This window comes from Neopelma chrysocephalum, unplaced genomic scaffold (genome assembly GCF_003984885.1).
Source record: "Neopelma chrysocephalum unplaced genomic scaffold, ASM398488v2 Primary Assembly neopelma1_77, whole genome shotgun sequence".
Taxonomy (NCBI): domain Eukaryota; kingdom Metazoa; phylum Chordata; class Aves; order Passeriformes; family Pipridae; genus Neopelma; species Neopelma chrysocephalum.
Genome location: NW_020897738.1, coordinates 8,788,742 through 8,805,145, shown reverse-complemented (window position 1 = coordinate 8,805,145; position 16,404 = coordinate 8,788,742). Strand labels below are relative to the sequence as shown.

Here is a 16,404-nt window from a genome sequence, read left to right as displayed (position 1 = left end):
CCCAGGGGGACCCGGCACCGCCCCGGGGGGACCCGGCACCGCCCCCAGGGGGGACCCGGCACCGCCCCCAGGGAGACCCCGCACCGCCCCGGGGGGACCCCGCACCGCCCCCAGGGGGACCCGGCACCACCCCCAGGGGGACCCGGCACCGCCCCGGGGGGACCCCGCACCGCCCCCAGGGGGACCCCGCACCGCCCCCGGGGCCGCGGGGAGGGAGCCCGAGCAGTGCCCCGTGCCCGCGGTGCCTGCCGAGCCCGCTCCAGCCGCGCCTCGGGGCTGCTCCCCGCCCGGGGTCCCTCGGCAGGCCGGGCCTGCCCCGGACTCCCGCAGCAGGAGGAGCCGGTGCGCGGGCACCTGGTTCGCCCTCCCGTAACACTGCCGAGATCTGAGTAACATCTCTCCTAATCCGAACGGCGGTGCTTTTGTCTCTCCCATGCCAACACCTTAAACGAGCCGTTGTCAGAGCTTAAAATTACTGTAACCTACCTGAATAAAAGTCTGTGTTTTGCTCCTCGGTATCCTGTGGGCGCACAACAGCGACCAGCCTGGGTTTGGGGTCAGTGACCTCGCTGGAGAGTTCGAGGTCATCTCTGGGCAAACGCTGGATCCTGCCCGGATCTGAGATGGTTCAAAACCCATCACTCACTCCGGACTAACAAGGAGCTCTTGTGCCACCAGAGTCAGTTTCTCCTCACGCTTTATGTTCCTGTTCCTCCTGCAGCTCGTGGCTGCCCCAGAGGGCCCCGCTCCGAGGGAGTCACTGGCAGAGCTCTGTGCTGACCCCCAGGACATCCCTCCCTGTGAGGTGAGTGCAGCTCCCTTGGAGTTACGGAGCAGTGTTCTCATACGCTGCTGGCACTTCTATTAGGGACTAAATTAAGCAATGGGAAGGAGCAGTCCTTGGAAAACTAAAGTGAAAGTTGCTGGTGTTGAATCAAAGGACAAAATACCTTCTTTTATTTACTATTTCCCTTGTAGAGCACAACCAAAGAAGAAGAAGAAAGTGGATGTGAGGAGAGAGCAAGCACAGAAGGATCGTATGAAAAAGAAGCTTAAGAAGTTGGAAAAAGCTGCCCCAGAACTGGTTCCAATTGAGGATTTTATAACCCCACTCAAGTACTCAGACAGCAACAGGTCAGTGACTCTGGTTTTACCATGTGCCTGCATTCACAGTGAATTTCCTTCTCTGTACAACTGCAGCCAGCCTTGGTACAAAACCTTATCCACTTCCAGAAGGACAAAAACGTGAAAAGGAAATTTTATTTGTTCTTGCTAAAAATAATGAAAAAAACAGTAACATGAATTTCCTGTTAGAATGACTGGGATGTCCTTGCAGACAGACCAAATTATTAGTAAATTAAATGTATTCTCTGGGTTTGGTGGTTTGTTGTTGTTGTTTTAGTGGTCTGATTTTTTTGATTTGGTCTTTGAGGTCAGGCTGCTTCTCTCTCACAATGTTACCCCACTCTCTGCCAGGGTGCGAAGCCTTCCCGCTCTGTCTCCTGAGGAGACTGAAAGAAGAGTTTTACTTCTGAAGAAGTGGTGTTTGTTTAAGCAGAAGCAGGACGAGGCAGAAAAGAAAGGGATTCAGCGCCTGGTGGAATCTCAGCAGGAGGCACTGAAGGAGCTGCGCCTGGAATCCGAGGAGCTGTACCAGGCAGCCATCCGACGGGACGAGGGGCTTTTCCCCTTCCAGAGGGATGGACCCACCTACACCCCCCCCCTTCCTGGCTACGACCCACCCGAGGGGAAGTGTGTTGATATCACCAAGGTGTACACACAGTGAGGGAGGAGGGCCTGGGGCACCCGCCCGGAGCTGAAGGAAGGAAGGACTGAAGGGAGAAGGAATCACAATTCCTGTGCAGGTTACAACGCTGCAGGTGTGTGACTGTAAATAAAACATTAGTGAAGTATCTGTGTGTTTGGATGTTTTTAGGAATTATCCAGGTAGTAAGACACCCAGCCAAGCTACACAACCTTACCCAGTCACAAAGCCAGTTATTTTATTATATTGCCACATAACTCGTGTAACCAAGTTTCCATGGGTTTGCCCTAAACCAAACCAGATCTCTCTCTACATTTGTTTAAACCTTTATTTTTGTAGTAGTTTTGAATACTACCACAACACACACCATCATTCAAGAGTAGTTCCACAAAGGGGCAATTTCAGGGTCTGCAGCACCTCCCCATCAGGTGAGAAGCTCTTAACCCACAACAGTCCTGTTCTGGGAAATGCCTTTTAAATGCCAGTGGCTGGGATTGTCCTGAACTGGAGGGAGGATTCCCAGCTTGTTTGTTTCCCATTTGCAGGCCTGGGGTTGGTACCTTGTTCCAAAAATGCACACCACCAGCTGGTAGGGGAGGAGGCCCTGATCTAGCAAGAGGAGCTGGATCATGTGTGCATTAATTTGGGAGTTGCCTGCTGAGTTGCTGAGACAAAATCCTAAAGTGTAAGACAGCAATACAAGGCCGGAGACAAATTAAGCACCTCAATTCTCCCTTTAGAAAATACTCAACGTTTAAATAAACTCTCAGTACTTTTGAAAGAGTGCTCAAGTATTGCAGGGCAGAGCTACAGTTGTATAACTTCAAGATGATATGGAAGAAAAAAAAAGGCAGCACAGTTCTGAATCGTGTATTAAGTTACTGACCAAACACAGCAAACAATCTTCCTAATTTGGTTTGTCCTGGTCAAGGGGTAGATACCAGTCTGGTGGAGGACTCTTCCTGAGTGTCCACACCGGAGCATACTTCTGGCTTTCCATAACTCGGGCTCTTTCACTCTTGCACAAAGCTTCCTGAAACAGAGGAAAAATATTACCACGATAGTGTTGGATATTCCAGTCCTACAGAGCCCATTTCCTGTCGTGACTATCTGAGATAAAAGAAGAAAAAGAAATTTATCATGCTTAAACAGAAGTGCCAAATGCTATCTAAGTAAGCCAGGATACAGGTTTTTAACTAAGTCATATTTTGCCTGTGACTCCTGCATTACGAAGAGAACTACCAGTTCAGTGCAACCCTCCCCGCCAAGGGCTGTCCTGCCTGGCTGAAGGGCCGTGTTACGCTGTAGCCTTTGCTGCAGGGCCCGAGTCCTCCAGCGTCCGTGGGGCTGTAGCCAGAGGCATTTCTGGGCACCGCAGGAACACGTTTTGCCCGTAACGTCGCAGCTTTTCCTATCAGGAAGGGAATGTCACAGTAACTGAAACCAAGGGCTTTTGCAGCAGAACACTGAAAATACTCCCTGGATCCTTAAGCGGATGTCAAGACAATCCTACCCACCTGCTTTTCCAAGCCCTCCCCGCATCCGCGGCAGCCCCGGGCGGTACCTGCGCGGCGGCGGCGCGGTGCCGCTCCCAGGCCCGGCAGGCCTCGTAGTCCTCCCGCCAGCGACCGCAGGCCGGCAGCTCCCCGTGCGCGTAGTAGTGGTGGAAGGCGTGGCGCAGCCCGCGGCAGTGCTTCCACTCCCCCCAGTAGTCCTCGCACGGCCGCGGCGGCTGCGGGCGGAGACGGGGCCGGGCTGAGCGGAGCCGAGCCGAGCCGAGCCGAGCCGAGCCGGGCCCCGCAACCCCTCACCCGGCCCCGCAACCCCTCACCCGCCACGAGCCGCCCGCGTCCGCCATGCCGCGCCTCCGCCAATGGCCGCCGCGCTTACGGCGACACGCGCGGGCGCGGCCAATGGCGAGGGGCGGCACAAAGCGGCCCCAGGCCGGGAGCCAATGGCTGCCCGGCGGGCGGCGCGTGACCGGCGGCCCCTCACGGCGAGCCGGGACCGGCGGGAGGGAGGCCTCGCTCCGGTCTGTCCGAAATCACCACACAGGGACGCGGCTGGTTACCAGGATCCTTTACTTTTAGCACAGCGCAGAGGTTGCCCCCGCGTACCCTCGGGTGACACCCACGCGGCCGTTCCAAAGCAGGGCGGCGCAGCTGGGTCTTGCCTCTCCCTACACCTGCCCTTAGATTGCTACGTTATAGTATCTGAACTATTAAAAGGCATGTTAATAATTATAAATATAAAAAGCACTTACAGGGGTTTTGCTTAAAATGGTTGAGAACCCAACACCTGAAGCTAAAGCTCAAGGAGACTCCCTGCACAAAAGTCCTAAACACCAAAGTGTCAGCCTTCACCTGCACCACACCAAAAAAGCTTACCTGAAATTGTGGCAAAATTATATAGAGAGGGAGGAAAACACCAAGCAAAGAGTGACATGAGACCATCATCACTCAGGATAGGAGAGGAGGATGTAGTCTAAGAACTGGATCTTTAGTAAGGTAGAGCTTGTTAGTTTTACTTCTCAGGTTGATCAGAGATCTACGTTCCACTCTTTACAACACATACAAAAAGCTCCTTCCAAATTCCCAGGACTCAATTTTCAACTGAAAATTAAGACAGTCTGACAGCTCCAGTTTTAAACATGAAACCAAAACCAGCAAGAGGGTTCCTATGTTGCAAAACGATCTCTCCTCACAACTGCAATAACTAAGATCCAATATGCTGCAACTGTTACTTTATTTTCCTCCTAACTAACTGAAGTACCACAGCCTAGGGCTTCCTTCCCTTTTTGCGCAGGGACTGGCCTTCTCCTGAAAAGGCAATAAACCGGCTTCCAGATTCATCCTGGAGAAAGGAAAGAGGGGAAAAAGGTTGTTACCTCTTTGCTCAGTGCTTGGGTGTGATGAAAGCTGAACGATCATTAGCAAGAACATTCCATCAGAGCAGCCACTGACTGCAGACATTTCCCATCCTTAATCTAGACATTAACACTTTCTTCCTGAAAATAAAACAGGAGTACTTCGAACCCGAAATGAGGGTGCACTGGCTCATGACACACCAGGCCCATCTTTTTACATCAGTAACAAGGACACCAGTTCTCACCTAACTCACACCAGTGAACTGCTACCACTTTTTAACAGAAGCATGCTGTGAAAATCAAGTATGGGGGGAGGAACCACAAACTTGGACCATAGTTCTAATGTTCTAATTCTGTGCAAGACTAGGAGCACTCAAATTTATTTACCTCTTCGACTTTCTTAACCAGTGGACGTGAGTTTCTAATGAATGTGATTCTACCAATCTTGAAGTCATAGTTGGGAATTCCTCTGGAAAAGAAGCATAAAAATATTATGAAAGAAGTTTTATACCTGTCATGGAATTGAACACAGCGAGACCTGTTCCATGTCTGTCAGTGTTGTACCCACACTCGCAGCATATTTCCATTACTAAATAATTCCAGTGTTAAACCACTGAATTATTTTCTGAAGGTTCATACATTGCATGAGGTAAATAACCCAATACTGGAGTTGCTGTGGAAGCTTGGCCAGGGCCATGTTTCCATGGGGCCTGTGGATAAGACCATTTATTTTCTAAAGGCAAGTTTATGATGAAATTAGTTTGTTTATATTGCAAGAGCAGGAAAAAAACCTAAAACTCTACTCAAACACTGATTCTTCACTTGCTGACAAGTGACTGAAACATACCTTCGGATGTCTCCTGGTTTAATTGGTGAGGGACTAGGCTCCACACCTTTCTTCTTGCCATCCAGTCTGTTCCCAGAACCCGAGAATGCCTATGGATACAGAATGAGTTTTAATTTAACTTCTCATATTTGAAAGTTCAGTGCACAGGGACACTGTATTCTGTACAATCTCACAGTCATTTTTATTTAGTTATTTGATTCAGCATGTCTCTTTTTGGTGCATATAAGCTGATGGACCCTGGGTGCAGGGGTATGTTTCAGTCTCCCATTTAGAGACTGCCCTTTACAGACAGCAAGTCATCCAGTTCCTGGCTGCAATCATCATGAAACACTTGCAGGTACTCACTAGTTAAATGACAATCACCTCTAAGGACAGATATTAGTATTCTGCAGTTGTTTGAAACAACTTTCCCTCGCCATTCTACAACATTCAGAAACCAGCAGAAATAGGGGACTTACACGAAATCCTATGTCACTCACATATCCACTGTGGTCTGCTTCCACATCCTGGGAGGGAGAAAACAATGGAGTTCATTGTGCTCACGCTGTGACACACACGTGTGGAAACAGTCCCACATACTTCTGACCAAACAGAACTTCAGAACAATCCCTTTCCAAAACCAACAGTTGGTAAACAACCATCTCCTAAGTAACACATGCAAAAGCTCCTGGTAAGTCAATTTTAACCTTAAGAACTTGTTTCAGGAAAAAAAAATTATGTTGGGGCTCATTGCTTCCCCACAAGCAATGCTGACTTCTAGGGAATACATTTTGGAAGAACAGAAGCTTAACCTACTGTGCTCTCTTCGTGTTGTGCACTTCTTTCTGGTTCTTTGTACCCCAAAGGAGCATCAAAATCCACCTATTTACACAAAAAGCATGAAAATAAATGTGGTTAATATTTTTCTTTTAATCATAAGCTTTATACTACTATTCCTCCAAACTCCACAAACTATCACAACGACATTTGATCTAGAAAGAACTGAGGTTTGTTTGTTGAACATTTTAACTCAAAACTAAAAAAAGACTAAGCCTCCCAGGAATGAGCCTTAGCACGTAACTGAAACAGAGCAGTAAAGCAGCACCACGGTATCACTGGAGTCTGAGTCAAGACAAAGCTATTAAATAAACCCCAGATAAAACACATTGAAGCTAACCATTAAATTCGAGGCACTAGTCACCTGATGGTACATGAAGTGCCACTCTAGACCACGGATGTGGTTACAAAGGCACGTGGAGTCCTCTCAAACGAGTCACCGTCCCCACCCATCTGCTGGTACCTGTTTTGCAGCACCAGAGGTGCTGGAGGTACAGCACTATCCCTCCCCCAGGAGGACACAGTCAGGGCAGACCCTCCCCATCAGCTGTCACTTACATTCATGTCACACTCGATGATGGACACGGCCTTATCCGGTTTGGTCTCCATCACCCGCAGCTCATAGATCTGAAACAGGAATGGGCATTTTAGCACTGCACATGAAAAAGCTCAACTTTACGTATAAGAAAGCAGATATAAGCCCTTCCCTTCAAACAGCTTCAAGAAGACTGCAGTAAGTACTCTAGGTTGAGGACTGGATACTGCAGGGTCTCTACAGAACTTAAGAGCAAAGGTTTTTAACTCAGAACCGAGAGAACCTGCCTATTACTGTACCTTGCTGCACTGTTACTGTACTTTAATCTGCACTTTTGAAAACAAATTAGGATTAATTCTGTCCCTTGGCTTGTAAAAACTTTAACAGTGCAAAGGCTTATTTTCTTGTGAGTCAAAAGAAAGGTTAAACAGCAGTTCAGGGAAAGGCTTAAATGACCCCTTTTTCCCTCCAACAGAAAACCAGCTGCGAAATCTCCCATTTGGAATCACTTGTCAACAACACTGCACAGCTCTGGGTTGACTGTTTTAGCACCAACATCCACCAGCTGAACTTAGTCCACAACCCTCAACCCTCTCCTGTACCTTTTCATTGTAGTTGATGGCAATAACATCCCCAGTCGTTAGACAGGCGAAGTTTCTCAATGCATTCTCCAATCTTCAGAGCATGTTAAGATGAAACACTTGTACTCAAGGCAACATCAAAGCTTTAAGGTTACTGTATTACAGACCTCTGATCCTTGGGCTCTCAAACATGGTTTAAAAATCATCAGCACACCAGAGGTAGCCTTTTAGTAAACATTAGGGTGTACAAGTTCTTCAAAAGGACACTCAAAATTCATTGGACTTTTAAGCCAAGATTCCTGCTGCTTCACTCCAGGCCACACTTGGTGCCAGCAGCTGGCCACATCTCTGTGCAACAGCTCTCCATCCTTTTTGTTCTCAGAAGGAGCAGCACTAGTCACCTACTAGCAGAAGAGTATGAGCCCCACCTGGAAAGTTAGCTCTGCCTGATTGTTCCAATCTGGGAGAAAAATCGTTTTCCATCATCGAATAGGAAGGATACACAGCTTTGGGATTGGTGATGTCAAGAAAATCTGGACTCTGTGGCTGGAATTTTGAGTAAGTAGCAACCTGCAGATTAACACTCTCCACTTGCACCAGGCCTCCCTCTTCCAGCAGCAAGTTCTGCATCATCTGCAGGAATGGAAACAAAGATACAAACCATCAGTCAGTATGTCTGATGTTTTCAAATCTCTTTCTTTGTGCATATCTAGTTTTGCTGGGGCCACCATCTTCCTTGACATGCACCTGTCTACCCTGGTTTCACTTCAGGAATAGCAGCCAGGTGCACCCTGAACACAGGCTGCTTTGCTTAGTTAACCTCTCGAGGAGGGGAACCTGAGCTGGGACTGAAAGCTGCTGGAACACGAGCAGCAGAGACACGTTCAGGAAACACTGCTCTTCTTTAATATTAAACTGGCAGGTTGTGAATGCTGCTGCTGAGTTGTGCCAGTGCAGCAGGAGCAGCTCACCCAGTGTGGCAGGTAACAAATGCCCTCGTCAGCCACGAACTCGAGCACCCCGCAGTGCGTCATGCGGTCCGAGTTCTTGTTGGTCAGCTTGAACAGCATGGGGTACGTGATGTTCAGGCGGCCTGAGAGACAGGGGAGGGAAAATCTGCTGGTCAAAAGCCACCAACACATCGCTGAAGCTTTCAAACATCACCAAGAGAACGGGCCAGACTGCAGGAAAGGATTCCCCTCCCACCATTATCCCAACTGCCCCAAACTACAAATCCAGGAGAGAAAGCAGATACCCAAATACTGTGTTGGCATCACACCTGGAGCTGTAAATCCACCCCCAGCCTTTCCCCAAGCTCAGACATGAGCAGGCAGCAGGAATGAGAGAGGAATCTATTACTGTTATGTCCCTGTGCTATTATCACTCAGCATCTACCTAATGACTTCTAACAGGTCCTGCCTATTTTAAAATTAAATGACTAAAGTAATTTCTCAAAGAAATTCTATTAAGACTAAAACTCCAAGGGGGAAAAAAAACCCCTTAGTTAAAAAGGCTAAAAAAGACCCTTTATGTTGTTGATTTGGTTATCTTTTCCCCAATTCAAAGTTAATTCTCACTTATTTTGTTTTTAAAATAAATTTTGCTGCAGATAACATTATCCAGGACAACCTGGTTGAGATTAAGAATTTACAAGATTAATTGTAACCATTATTCTGAGTACACTATTAACAGTTAATAAATATTGATTCACACCTCAGGTAGCCCAACACTTCGGATGTCTGTACTTGAAGACAGACAAGCCCCATTAATTTTGACAGGAAAAACACCTTTAGAATACATTTTTTAACTAATTGGTCTATTCTCCATTTAAGTCAGACTTCAAGAGATAGCTAAAACACTGTGGCATTTGCCTACACGTTTGCTCATATTTCTAATGTCATTGTTCCAGAATAAAATATTCACTTACTGAGTTGATCCAAAGCCGACGGTGGCATAATTACTGCAGGGATGAATAGAAATGTAAGATTAGAAAAAGCACATCTGTACAAGAGTACATAACATACGATTTTACCATTTCTTTCTCTAGTCTCCTCTAAACAGAAAGGAGATTCTAAAATCTCCTGCAAATTCATTTTTAGCCAGAGATTTCAGTAGAAACAGTCATGATAAATGTACTTGCTAATGGTAATTCAGAATTTAATCAGAAAAGAAAAAAAAAGAGGACACAAGGTTTTACAATACCTAGTGCTAAGGAAAATATTTTCTAAAGCTAATTTTACTTGTTTGGGCTCACAGGTGCTCTTTAATGACACCAACTCAAAACAACACAGCATTGATCTGACAGCTTGAAAATGAAGTTAGCCAATCTATTATTCTTTGTTCAAGTTAAGTGAGGTACAAAAACGGGGTGGAGGGAGAAAGCTCTTAGTCACAAACTTCCATGGCTTATACTAGATCCAAGATTGTAACAAGAGACTTCAAAAAATAAGACTGTCTTACTCTAACGTTCCTAAACCCAGACTCACTCGGTAAGTTTGTTAATTACAGAGTAAGGCAATGGAAGATGACGCCTCCTCCTTCCTCAGGGCCCCACCCAGGGTGCTCAGCTGCCTCCTGCCGTTCAACGCCTCCGCAGTCTCGGTCAAAAGCTGCGTTACTCGACAACATTCACAAACACCCTTCCAACAGGTTTATTAGTCAAAATAAAACATGCACATACTCTTCCCGCCTTTCTCCACATCTGACCTGTCATTAGGCCCGGCCAGCATGGACACCGAGAAGCAGCGGTACTGGGTGGAGAAGCGGTTCTGGAACACGCGGGGGATGGGGTGGTCGAACATGTTAAACGAGAACTAGAGCGGAGAAAACAACACAAAGAGAAGGACGCGTTAATCTGCGCCGCAGCCCCCCCGAGCGCTGCCGCAGCGCAGCGGCCCTGCCCCGAGCCCCGGGCTCACCATGGCGGCGGTGCCGGCGCCGGGGCTCCCTCGGGCCGCCGGGTCGGGCCGGGCCGGGGCCGCTGCTCCACCTCACGGGCTGGGCGGGCCCGCCCCGCCCCTCCCGGCGTGCCCCGCGCCGCCCGCGCCGCCATGGCCTGTGAGGGCGGAAGGCGGGATCCCGCACCTCAGAGGCGGCATCGCACCGGGCTCTGCTGCCTGTCGGGCCCCCTCTGGGTCACCAGAAGTTGTTGAAGCCCTGTCGCCCCTTGGTCAGGCTCGCTTTAATGGTAGAACAAACACCTCGCCCGCGGCAAAGATGGCGGACGCGGCTACAAAACCTTAGAGCGGTGCTTCCGGCTGAGGTCCTCTCGGGATTGGCTGGCCGCGCGCGTCGCCACCGCCTCCCTCCAATCCCATTGGCGGACACCCGGAATGGGTTGGGCAGTCGGCGTCGCGGCGGCGTGGCTGCCGCGTTCCCATTGGCCAGCGTGCCGTGAGGCGCGGACCAATGGGACGCGGCGCTGGTTTGGCGCCCAGTTTGAGCGGGGACGGCCCGGGAGCGGGGGCTGCTGCTCCTCATTCCCGCCGCTCCTTCCCGCCTGCTCCTCATTCCCGCCGCTCCTTCCCGCCGCTCCTTCCCGCCCGCTCCGCATTCCCGCCGCTCCTTCCCGCTCCTCCTTCCCGCCATGTTCGTCTCCGACTGCCGCCGGGAGTTCTACGATGTGATTGTCACCCAGGTGCGGTGACGGGCCGCGACCGGGGCTGGGGGGGTTCCCTTCAGGGCTCTCTCTCTCCCCCGCTCTCGGGACTCTTCTCCCTCCCTGTGGGCTCCCTCTGTCCCCTCGCCCTCAGAACTCTCCTCCCTCAGGGCTCCCTCTCCCCCCCTCCCTCAGGGCTCGCTCTCTCAGGGCTCCCGCGGTTCTCGCCCCTCACGGAGCGGGGCCGGTGCGGGCCGTCCCGGCGCTGAGGCCCGAGGTCGTAAAGCTTTTGTGAGACAGTGTTTTGGCATTTCCACCCTTGAACCTGTATTATGGATTGTGCTAATGCAAGTATTTCTCTCGATTTCTCCAACTGTGAGCAAAATCTCAAAAAAACCACCCCAAACCCAAACAAAGCGACACCCTTGCAAAACAAAAACAACAGCAAAACTGAAAACAAAACAACAAAAAATCAACCCACCAGTCAACCTTGATTTAGGCAAAACAATTTATTTCACGCATTGCCTAGATCTTACTTTAGTAAGATTTTCTTTAGTCAAAATTGTTCCAGATCCCGTGCTGAAAACCAAGGCCTTTCTAGACACAATTAAAATAGTTGTAGGGATTGATTAGTTGTGAACCTTGAAACCAGTGACTGATTCAGAGGAGTCTGAGTAGTTACATTTCCCTAAAGCAGCTGACATATTTTGGGTATCCTTTGGAGTTGCTTTTTGTTCATATTACGGGGATCCAAACTGGTTAATTTTGGTTGCAGTGTCCATTCAGAAGCAATCCCATTTTATACTTATGATGATCTCTACCTAAATTTCTGGCCTCACAGTGGTCTATGCATTTCATGTTCCAGCACGTCAGATCTGGCACCTGTATTAATATATTTATTTTGTTATTTTTGCAGCGGGTTCTTCTTCTTGTTGCTTCGGATGTTGATGCATTATGTGCTTGTAAAATACTCCAGGTAAGTCTTGGTTCATTATCACTGCAGTAAAAGAAAATATGCCCCGGGATCCTTTCAATGGGTTTGAACCAGGGAAAGGGTAGAGGTTTAATCTGCTTTTGTAACTTTTTCCATTAGTTCTGATACTTGAAAATGGTGAGTCATACTCTGGGTTCGTGTAGATTTGTCATTTGGGATGTCTTTACTAGAAAGATTTGTAGGGAATAGAGTTTGGCACTGTAGAAGCTGCTTCCTTGCCGTGCACTGACAGCTGTTTGTTCCCTCCAGGCCCTGTTCCAGTGTGACCATGTGCAGTACACCCTCGTGCCAGTGTCTGGGTGGCAGGAGCTGGAAACTGCCTTTCTCGAGCACAAAGATCAGGTGAAAAAACACGGGAAACTTTTTAAACTGCAGCTCAGCTTTCAAAGAGAGGCACTTCTTCCCTTTTCTCACTTAAAATGTCAGCTTTTAAACTACTTGTTAGTAATGGTTACCTCAAAACTGTGGTTACATTTTATCATTCCAGTAACAACCTTGTTAAGTTCTTCATATCAGGTCAGACTAATGTGTTATAATTTTGATAGAGTCAAATTAGGTTTGCATACCTTTTGAGACATATAGAGCGGTGGTATTGGATGTCCCCAAATTTGGTGTTTTGTCTTAAAAAAATTTCTGCTACGAAGACATCAAATATCAGAAAGCAAATACAAGTTTTGGGGATGATGAGTGTTTTGAAGGTTTTGTAAAGGTATTTTCAGTCTCCTATGTCCCCTGTTAATTTAAGTAACAAGCTTTTTTCTTTTTTCCCCTCCTTTTTTTTGCAGTTCAAATACTTTGTTCTTATTAATTGTGGTGCCAATGTTGACCTCCTGGAAATCCTGCAGCCTGAAGAAGACACGTTTTTTTTTGTATGTGACAGCCACAGACCTATCAATGTAGTGAATGTTTACAATGACACCCAGGTAAAGGCTTTTCTTTCGTGATAAAAACCTCCCCACAGTGTGGTGCTGAGTGGTGTAGAGCTTCTCTGTGTTTTGCAAAACTGCTTCCACCATTATCAGTAGGTCAGGAAGCAGCATTAATGAGTATTTGCAGTAGTAATGTACATGATCAGAAAAAAATAATCTATTTTCAGCAGTAAAATCTATACTGTTAGCAGTGTGAGATTTGTCAGTAGTAAACACATATTAATCTTGGTGCTATAAATCAAGCTGCCATAAATCAGGGGATAAACATCCTCCAGAGTGTAATATGTATTATCTCTCAGCACCTAGCAACACCCAGACTTTCAAGTTTTAAACACAAATTATTTGATTTTAACAATCAAAAAAAAAGTAAAAATAATTCATCCAGTAACGCTGTAAAAAAGGAATATGGGTTTTTTTACCCTTATTTTGTATAAATCATTGTGGTCTTTGTATTAAAAACCAATGTTTTTGACATGTCTGGAATTGAATTTTTGGTTTCTTTTACTAAAAATACTTAATTATTCTCATTTGTCATTTAAGATGTTTTACTCCCTAAATACATTTTTTTCTTGCTAGATTAAGCTGTTGGTCAAGCAAGATGATGATCTCGATGTTCCTGCTTATGATGATATCTTCAGAGATGAAGAGGAGGAAGAGGAGGATTCAGAGAATGAAAGTGAGGGGTCAGAACCTTCAGACAAACGCAGACGTTTTGAAGAGGTGTGTTTCTGCTACTTTGTTGTGAAAATCAGGAAAACAATGCTGTTAAAACGTGTATTTTGCATCATAATAATTGTATTTGAGTTTAAAAATTGTGTTCCACTAGATCACACATTCAAGTGCATCACCTAAAAATAATCAGGTAGAGTTTCACATATAACGAACATTTATTTATCTGAACTGCACAGAAATATTTTCTCCTAATAAAAAAAGATGTTTTGAACTTGATTATGTTTAATGACTTCTTAAAACTGTGTTCCTTGGAAAAATATTTGATACTAATACTTTTCTCATGAGATGTTGTTCATGGCGATATTCTTTTTTTACTAATTCTTAAAAAAAGTTCTTTATAATGAATACCTTAATTACATTTTTAAATTAAGATCTAATCATTAAAGTGTCTAGATGCTAATGTATTTTTTAACATCCAAATTAATGCACAGGATGTCATAGAGAGGACGATGAGAAGGCGACAGAGGCGGGAGTGGGAAGCACGCAGGTGTGTTGACTGGTTTTTGTGTTGCTTGTACCTCTTTTTTTACTCTCAATCTTTGACTAGAATCTTGTTAAGAATGCAAACACATGATCCCAGGCTATGATTTGCAAGATGCTTTAGTTCTAATTTTGTTCAGAAAGCTGAGAGGGATATTTACTATATAAAAATAAAATGTTTAAATGAAGGAAGTTGAAAATAGTAATTTAAAATCTGAGTAGCAATGGGTGCATTGCTTTACTGAAATAGCTGTGGTATTCTTATCCTGTCTGTCCTAGGGTGAAGTCTGTGCTTCTGTCTTCTTTCACAGTCTCATTAATAGGAATGGGCAGGAACAAATAAGATAAAATGGGCTTTGAGGAATAATGACTTAATAAATTTTTCCTTTTTGCTTTATGAGTACATTTCAGAGTGGTTTCCACATTATTACTAAAGTCTGTTTGCCTTCCACAATTTCTAGCCCAACTTTAATTTTTTTCATTGCTAAAATGAAATTGAGATATTATTCACAATACTAGACTTATATTTTCAATTGGATCCAATGACCAGTTCATCCTTTAGTCAAATGTATTGGGTTTTTTCCCCTTTTCAGACGAGAAATTCTCTTTGATTATGAGCAATATGAGTACCATGGGACCTCAGTGAGTATAAACTCTTTGTTTGCCATAAAAACTCAAGGTGACAATGTAAAAGTAATTGGACAATATCCGAGGTTATAATTACCTATTACAATTATATAATTATCTGATGATAATATACATTATATACACGTAGTGTATGTACTTATATACACGTAGTTTAACTTAGTTTAATGGTTTCTGGTTGATTTTTACGTCTTGACAAACGTATCTGTCTATGCACAAGATACTTTCACAAAAAGACCTGAGCATGTAAGGGCCTTGTTTGTCTTTCAAAGTTCAGGATACCCCAAACATGGCACTTAGGACATCAAACTGTTCCTTATGTCCTTTGATGATATTTATATTTTGTTAAGTGTTTGCTTTATATATAATGCAGGTTTACAGAGCAATCTGAAACATTTTGCTTTCTCCTTAGTATCTTAGTAAGACTCTGGCAGATTGTCAGACTCCAGTGTGATTTAGTAACATGCCAAGAGTTGGCAAATCCCCCTGGGTTCTGCCTGTGTACTGAGGTGACAATCCTGTGACTGTTTGTGCTGCCTTCTTGCTTTTCCCCCTCACAGTCTGCGATGGTGATGTTTGATCTGGCCTGGATGATGTCCAAGGACCTGAATGATATGCTGTGGTATGTTCCCATCCTCATTTCCATAGAGGCTGGAAGGTTAAACCTGCAGCAAAGACAGGGAGGATTGCCCAGAGTTACTCAGCTTGAGTGTGAGGGTGCAGTGAAGCCCACACTGGTGTGAGTGAATGCACACCTTCAGCCAGAGGTCACTGCTGTGTGAATCAGTAACAGGATGCTGTGGGTACCATGTGTGTGCCACTGCTAGAGGGGGAATAACAGCACAGCTTTGTTATGAACCTCTGGGTACTGCTGTTGCTGATATTTTCTGTTACACACTTAGAGGGTTAAATACAACATACTATATTGGAATATTTGTTGCTTTAACCTTTTTTTTTTCTGTTCCTTTTTTCCAAAAAAATTTTAGGTGGGCGATTGTTGGCCTTACAGATCAATGGGTCCAAGATAAAATCACTCAGTAAGGAAGAGTTTTAAATTTATATTTATTGTTATTTCTTATTTATTTGTCTGTCTTCTAAAATTTTGGGTTTGGGAGTGACTAATAGCAATTAATAGAGATCAGGAAACCTAAGGGAATAAGTGCTTTCTACTATATAGAATTTTTAAGCCAACTTTATTTTTCACAAAATTATAAAACAGTCATTTCTGATCTGGGAAGAAATGGTGTTTAATAGTAGTTTACCTAAGTATGAACTCGATAGAGTCTTATTAAAGGAAAAAAACTTTTGTATGTTCTGGATCTTCCAGCTTCCTTTACAGTTTTAGTTCAGATTTTTTCAGATTTTTTTCTCCTTTTTTCTTATTTCCTGCTCGATACATCAGAATTCTAGTATTACAAGAGTAGGCTTTAATTCTGCTGTTCTGTTGTCACTTTCTGTTCTCGTTCAGGATGAAGTATGTGACAGACATCGGGGCCCTGCAGCGCCACGTGTCGCGGCACAACCACCGCAACGAGGACGAGGAGCACGCCCTGTCCATCGACTGCACCAGGATAGCCTTTGAGTATGAGTATCCTTGCCTGGGATAGCCTTTGAGT

General features: G+C 45.6%; 5 protein-coding genes across 8 annotated transcripts in view; 2 read left to right on the top strand and 3 right to left on the bottom strand.

The window, feature by feature from the left end:
- The window catches only part of LOC113970607 (protein HIRA), a 37,240-nt gene extending 36,601 nt beyond the window's left edge, over positions 1–639 (bottom strand). The window contains exons 1-2 of the mRNA XM_027689720.1: positions 636–639; positions 487–588 (exon numbers count right to left, since the gene is read on the bottom strand). Of these exons, the coding sequence (XP_027545521.1) occupies positions 487–588; positions 636–639 (106 nt within the window). The remainder of the gene's footprint in view (positions 1–486; positions 589–635) is intronic.
- A 17-nt stretch (positions 640–656) lies between these two features.
- MRPL40 (mitochondrial ribosomal protein L40) lies at positions 657–1,913 on the top strand (the record flags this gene model as incomplete). The annotated part of the gene is made up of 3 exons (XM_027689266.1): positions 657–805; positions 979–1,134; positions 1,477–1,913. Coding segments are annotated over 3 exons (615 nt in total), but the record flags the coding sequence as incomplete, so codon positions are not given.
- Positions 1,914–2,557: 644 nt separating this feature from the next.
- Positions 2,558–3,713, bottom strand: CUNH22orf39 (chromosome unknown C22orf39 homolog). Of its 2 annotated transcripts, XR_003535164.1 has the most exons (4): positions 3,597–3,713; positions 3,330–3,497; positions 3,008–3,176; positions 2,685–2,798 (listed from the first exon to the last, which is right to left on the bottom strand). XR_003535164.1 is itself a non-coding variant. In XM_027689265.1 (3 exons), exons 1-3 carry the CDS (start codon positions 3,621–3,623, stop codon positions 2,673–2,675), a joined length of 321 nt encoding a protein of 106 aa, XP_027545066.1. In that variant the 5' UTR covers positions 3,624–3,638; the 3' UTR covers positions 2,558–2,672. The 2 variants fall into 2 exon arrangements, 1 of the variants encoding a protein (XP_027545066.1); XM_027689265.1 differs by lacking the exon at positions 3,008–3,176 and having other exon boundaries at positions 2,558–2,798; positions 3,597–3,638.
- A 116-nt stretch (positions 3,714–3,829) lies between these two features.
- On the bottom strand, positions 3,830–10,417 carry UFD1 (ubiquitin recognition factor in ER associated degradation 1). 3 transcript variants are annotated; one of them, XM_027689262.1, is made up of 12 exons: positions 10,329–10,417; positions 10,091–10,223; positions 9,338–9,370; positions 8,382–8,503; positions 7,913–8,043; positions 7,432–7,504; positions 6,853–6,921; positions 6,274–6,339; positions 5,937–5,984; positions 5,479–5,567; positions 5,019–5,100; positions 3,830–4,618 (listed from the first exon to the last, which is right to left on the bottom strand). In XM_027689262.1, the coding sequence occupies exons 1-12, from the start codon at positions 10,329–10,331 to the stop codon at positions 4,544–4,546; spliced, it is 924 nt and encodes a 307-aa protein (XP_027545063.1). In that variant the 5' UTR covers positions 10,332–10,417; the 3' UTR covers positions 3,830–4,543. The 3 variants fall into 3 exon arrangements, with proteins under 3 accessions (XP_027545063.1, XP_027545064.1, XP_027545065.1); XM_027689263.1 differs by lacking the exons at positions 10,091–10,223; positions 10,329–10,417 and adding an exon at positions 9,871–10,062; XM_027689264.1 differs by lacking the exons at positions 10,091–10,223; positions 10,329–10,417 and adding an exon at positions 9,897–10,062.
- A 431-nt stretch (positions 10,418–10,848) lies between these two features.
- Positions 10,849–16,404, top strand: part of CDC45 (cell division cycle 45) — an 11,383-nt gene continuing 5,827 nt past the window's right edge. The window contains exons 1-11 of the mRNA XM_027689722.1: positions 10,849–10,909; positions 10,944–11,047; positions 11,925–11,984; positions 12,252–12,344; positions 12,788–12,925; positions 13,508–13,651; positions 14,095–14,150; positions 14,737–14,785; positions 15,349–15,410; positions 15,775–15,825; positions 16,257–16,376. Of these exons, the coding sequence (XP_027545523.1) occupies positions 10,997–11,047; positions 11,925–11,984; positions 12,252–12,344; positions 12,788–12,925; positions 13,508–13,651; positions 14,095–14,150; positions 14,737–14,785; positions 15,349–15,410; positions 15,775–15,825; positions 16,257–16,376 (824 nt within the window). The 5' untranslated portion in view covers positions 10,849–10,909; positions 10,944–10,996. The remainder of the gene's footprint in view (positions 10,910–10,943; positions 11,048–11,924; positions 11,985–12,251; positions 12,345–12,787; positions 12,926–13,507; positions 13,652–14,094; positions 14,151–14,736; positions 14,786–15,348; positions 15,411–15,774; positions 15,826–16,256; positions 16,377–16,404) is intronic.

What these genes read in the sequence shown, in the direction of transcription:
- CUNH22orf39 (XM_027689265.1), bottom strand. Translation starts at nt 3,623, where the DNA reads ATGGCGGACGCGGGCGGCTCGTGGCGG. An exon ending in ACGCGGGCGGCTCGTGGCGG is followed by an intron (nt 3,498 to 3,596) that starts GTGAGGGGTTGC and finishes CTCCGCCCGCAG; the next exon opens with CCGCCGCGGCCGTGCGAGGA. An exon ending in ACCGCGCCGCCGCCGCGCAG is followed by an intron (nt 2,799 to 3,329) that starts GTACCGCCCGGG and finishes CCTCTGTTTCAG; the next exon opens with GAAGCTTTGTGCAAGAGTGA.
- UFD1 (XM_027689262.1), bottom strand. An exon ending in TTTGTTACCTGCCACACTGG is followed by an intron (nt 8,044 to 8,381) that starts GTGAGCTGCTCC and finishes CCATTCCTGCAG; the next exon opens with ATGATGCAGAACTTGCTGCT. An exon ending in ATCACCAATCCCAAAGCTGT is followed by an intron (nt 7,505 to 7,912) that starts GTATCCTTCCTA and finishes CATGCTCTGAAG; the next exon opens with ATTGGAGAATGCATTGAGAA.